Genomic DNA, 3,446 nt, shown 5'->3' on the forward strand with positions numbered 1-3,446 from the left:
CCAGTGGCATCCTAGCTTGGATCAGGAATGGTGTGGTGAGCAGGACTAGGGAAGTGCTGGAACAGGCTCCCCAGGGAGGTGGTTGAGTCACCATCCCTGAGTGTGTTTACAAACCATCTAGATGGACATCTGCTCCTGCGCTCCCGCCCAGTGGGGCACCCCAGGCCAGCAGCTCTCAGTTTCACATCCCATGTTCCACGTGGGATGGAAGATCCCTTTGGTCAGTTTAGGGCAGCTGTCCTGGTTCTTTCCCCTCCCCGATCCTTGAGGCCCCCCAGACCCTCAATGGCAGAACACAATGGGAAGCTGAGGAACTGAAATGTCCTTGGCTCTGTACAGCCCTGCTCAACGAAATCTAAAACCTCAGTTTGATATCAGCGGTCTTCTTTTCCTTTAAGCCATAGCACAGTGTCATACACAGTATCATTGAAGAAAATCAACCTTCTCCCGGCTGAAAGCAGGACATGGGGGATGGATTTCCCAAGTTCCTGTAGGAGCCTGCAGCAGATGTGGGAGCTCGGAGCTGGGGCAGTCACCAGTTTGCTAGTGCTCAAGCTTCCACTGCTGTTCTGCTCGGTGATACACACTCTACAGACAGCATCTGTGAAACTGATTCTCATGTCATTAAATGGGGGAGAACAACTGTTCTCTAGTGGCCTCTGTTTCTCTCCAGCTACGCTCACATCCTCTCCTTTCCCCTTTCCCTTTCCCCTTCTCCCCATCTTGAGCAAGGGACATTCCCTTCTACCGAGGCCATGAGAACGGTGGAAAGATGGAAAAAGTGGAGGGTTTCCATTTCTCAGATGGAAAAAGTGCTGACAAAGGAAAAAGGTGTTGAGGAAAGGTCCCCGTTGGAGCCCCGCTCCCAGCTGCATGGTGGACTGATTTCACAGCCCAACTGTGAAGCCCTCCATCCTCATTCCCGTGAAAGAGCACTAATAAATAAAATAATAAAATAAAAACTCCACCACAGAACTCTATAAGACCATTGCTTTTATTTTTCTCAATCTCTTTCCACGCGGTCGGAAAGCAGAAGGGAGAGTGCAGGCTTAGGGAATTCTTTGCCCACATGCAGACCCTGGGGGTGGCTTTGGGTCAGCACACCGAGGGGAGGGGAGGGCAGCCATTCCTCTCCCTCTCTTTCTCCCTTGCCGAGAACACGTCCAGCAGCAGGGTTTTGCAGCCTCACGTGGAGCTCCGTCTGTCCAGGACAGCCCATGCCCACATCAGCATGGGCCGGGTGTCCCCTGCCTGCTGTTGGAAGCTTTGGTCTTTGGAGGCTGATCCTTCGGAGTCCCCGCTCCTTGGCGTATGGGTGGCAGCAATCCAGATCTGTGCGTGGAGGACTCCGTTGGCAGGCTGGACTCGCAATGAGATGTGGATGCTGCCATCCCCTCAGGTTTTTCCTCTGCTAGCCTGACCTTCTTTGCCCTCTGCCTGAGCAGTTTGACTGAGTCACGAGCCAGAAGTGGGAGCCTGGATGGTCTGCCTTTGGACTCCTTGGAAAGGCTAGCCTCAGCCCTCAATGAAGATCTCTTATCTTTGTTAAAAGGCCTCCCGGAGATCAGAGGGTACGAGGCCTTTGCTTTCTTCATTTTCCGTGCTCCACGGTCTGCTTCTCGATCATCTTCATGGAACCTCACATGTTTTGTTCCGTGTGCTTGGCCCACGTCTTCCTGGCCTTCAGTTCCTGCTTGGCCCTGCAGCTGGCAGGTCGCCAGCTGCTTTTGGGCTTCAGGCACTCCTCGGATCGCTGGCAGCAGCCTGAAAGGACAGAGCGGGAGGGGTCTGCCTGAGTGGGTGATGGCTTTGGGGCCACATCCTGCAACCTGGAGCCAGGACCCTTGGCCGCAACACAGCCTTCCCCACAGACAGCTCACCGGCTGCCCTGTGGCTCTCCTGAAATCTGCAGAGGGGCCAGCCCTGTGAGCTGGGGGGCTCCTGGCGTCCCCATCCCGCCGCTCCGGGTGCTGCGTACAGCACTGTTGGGCGGCCGCAAACACTGACCCTTTGGGGTTGGGCAATGCGCTCTTGTCCAGTCACTAAAACGCCCCATGCAGATCCCAACCCGGAGCCTCCAGCCTCACCTGGATGCGGAGCTCTCCTTCATCAGCAAGCTCCTTATTCTTTCGAAGTGTCCTCCCTCTATACTTGCAGTGCTCAAGCGTTTGATGAAGGTGGGGCGTCCAGCAAATCTCACTGCAATTGGGAAGGCAGAGGAGATTCTCCGTAAACCCTTGGCCTCAGTGACAAGGGGGGCTCAAGCCTGTTCCCAAAACGTCCAAGAGTGCCGCTCTGCTCCCCCCGCTGCTGCCACCTCCACCGCCCTCACACCCTCCCGGACACCCTCCCTGGCCCCACTCCTCCTCTCTGCAGTTCAGCTCTGTTTTGGGACTGCATTCCTGACTTTGGCCTTGGGAAACAGGAGGTGAATGGTGACGCAGACATGCCAGGGTGACTTTAGGGGGCCATCTCTGGGGGGGAGAGCGCAGGGCCTAGGATCCCTGCATCTTCCTGCCATAGCTAGGGATGGCGGCATGTCACACCCAGGGCCTCAGATTTGGTGAGGCCAGCCATTGGTCAGGGGAAGAGGCCATGCTGAACTGGCATGAAGCTCTGGCACAAGTCAGAGCCTTTGGCTGATGGCTTGCAAGGGATTTCCTGTCACAAGTTGGTTGCACGTGCCATGGGAAGGAGCTGGCAGTTGCTTTACCTGTCTTGCCCTCCACAAGAGGTTGCAAAACCTCTTCTTTCTTTGGCTTCCCCTCCGCAGGGACGTCTGCGGAGCGCTTGCGGTATTTCCCAGGTGGTGGTTTGGCTACAAACTCCTTTTGAAACCTGTGTGCAAGGAGAAGACACCGGTGTGACGCAGCGCTCCGCCAATCCTCGTTGCTGCCTGCGACTGTCTGCTCACAGGCACATCTTCACATGCTGCATTAAGGCCACTACTTTCTAAAGTCTACGGTGACCCATCAATGACAGTGACAGGAGAGATGTTGAGCTGCTAGAGTGCATCCAGAGGAGGGCCACAAAAATAATGCCAGAGGTGGAACACCTCCCGTACGAGGACAGGCTGAGAGAGGTGGGGCTCTTCAGTCAGGAGAAATAACGGCTCTGGGGAGACGTGATATTGGCCTTCCAGTATCTAAGGGGGGGCTTGAAGAAGCAAGAGGCCAGGCTCCTTAGCAGGGTCAGTTGTGACAGGACAAGGGGAAATAGATTCAAAGAGAAAGAGGGGAGATTTAGGCTGGGTGTGAGGAAGATGTTCTTTACAGAAGGCTGGTTTGGCTCTGGAACATCTTGCCCAGAGAGGTGGGGGGTGCCCCGACAGTCATTCAAGGTCCGGACTGGACCAGGCTCAGAGCCACCTCATCTGGCGGTAGGCGTCCCTGTTCCTTGCAGGGGAGTGGGACGAGGTGCCCTTTCAGGGTTCCTTCCAACTCAAG

The 3,446-nt window shown here is 55.6% G+C and overlaps 1 protein-coding gene across 1 annotated transcript; it reads right to left on the reverse strand.

The window, feature by feature from the left end:
* Positions 1 to 519: 519 nt before the first annotated feature.
* LOC110390559 lies at positions 520 to 2,906 on the reverse strand (the record flags this gene model as incomplete). The annotated part of the gene is made up of 3 exons (XM_021381947.1): positions 520 to 1,764; positions 2,088 to 2,199; positions 2,714 to 2,906. Coding segments are annotated over 3 exons (843 nt in total), but the record flags the coding sequence as incomplete, so codon positions are not given.
* Positions 2,907 to 3,446: the final 540 nt, after the last annotated feature.

Source organism: Numida meleagris, unplaced genomic scaffold (genome assembly GCF_002078875.1).
Source record: "Numida meleagris isolate 19003 breed g44 Domestic line unplaced genomic scaffold, NumMel1.0 unplaced_Scaffold1320, whole genome shotgun sequence".
NCBI lineage: Eukaryota > Metazoa > Chordata > Aves > Galliformes > Numididae > Numida > Numida meleagris.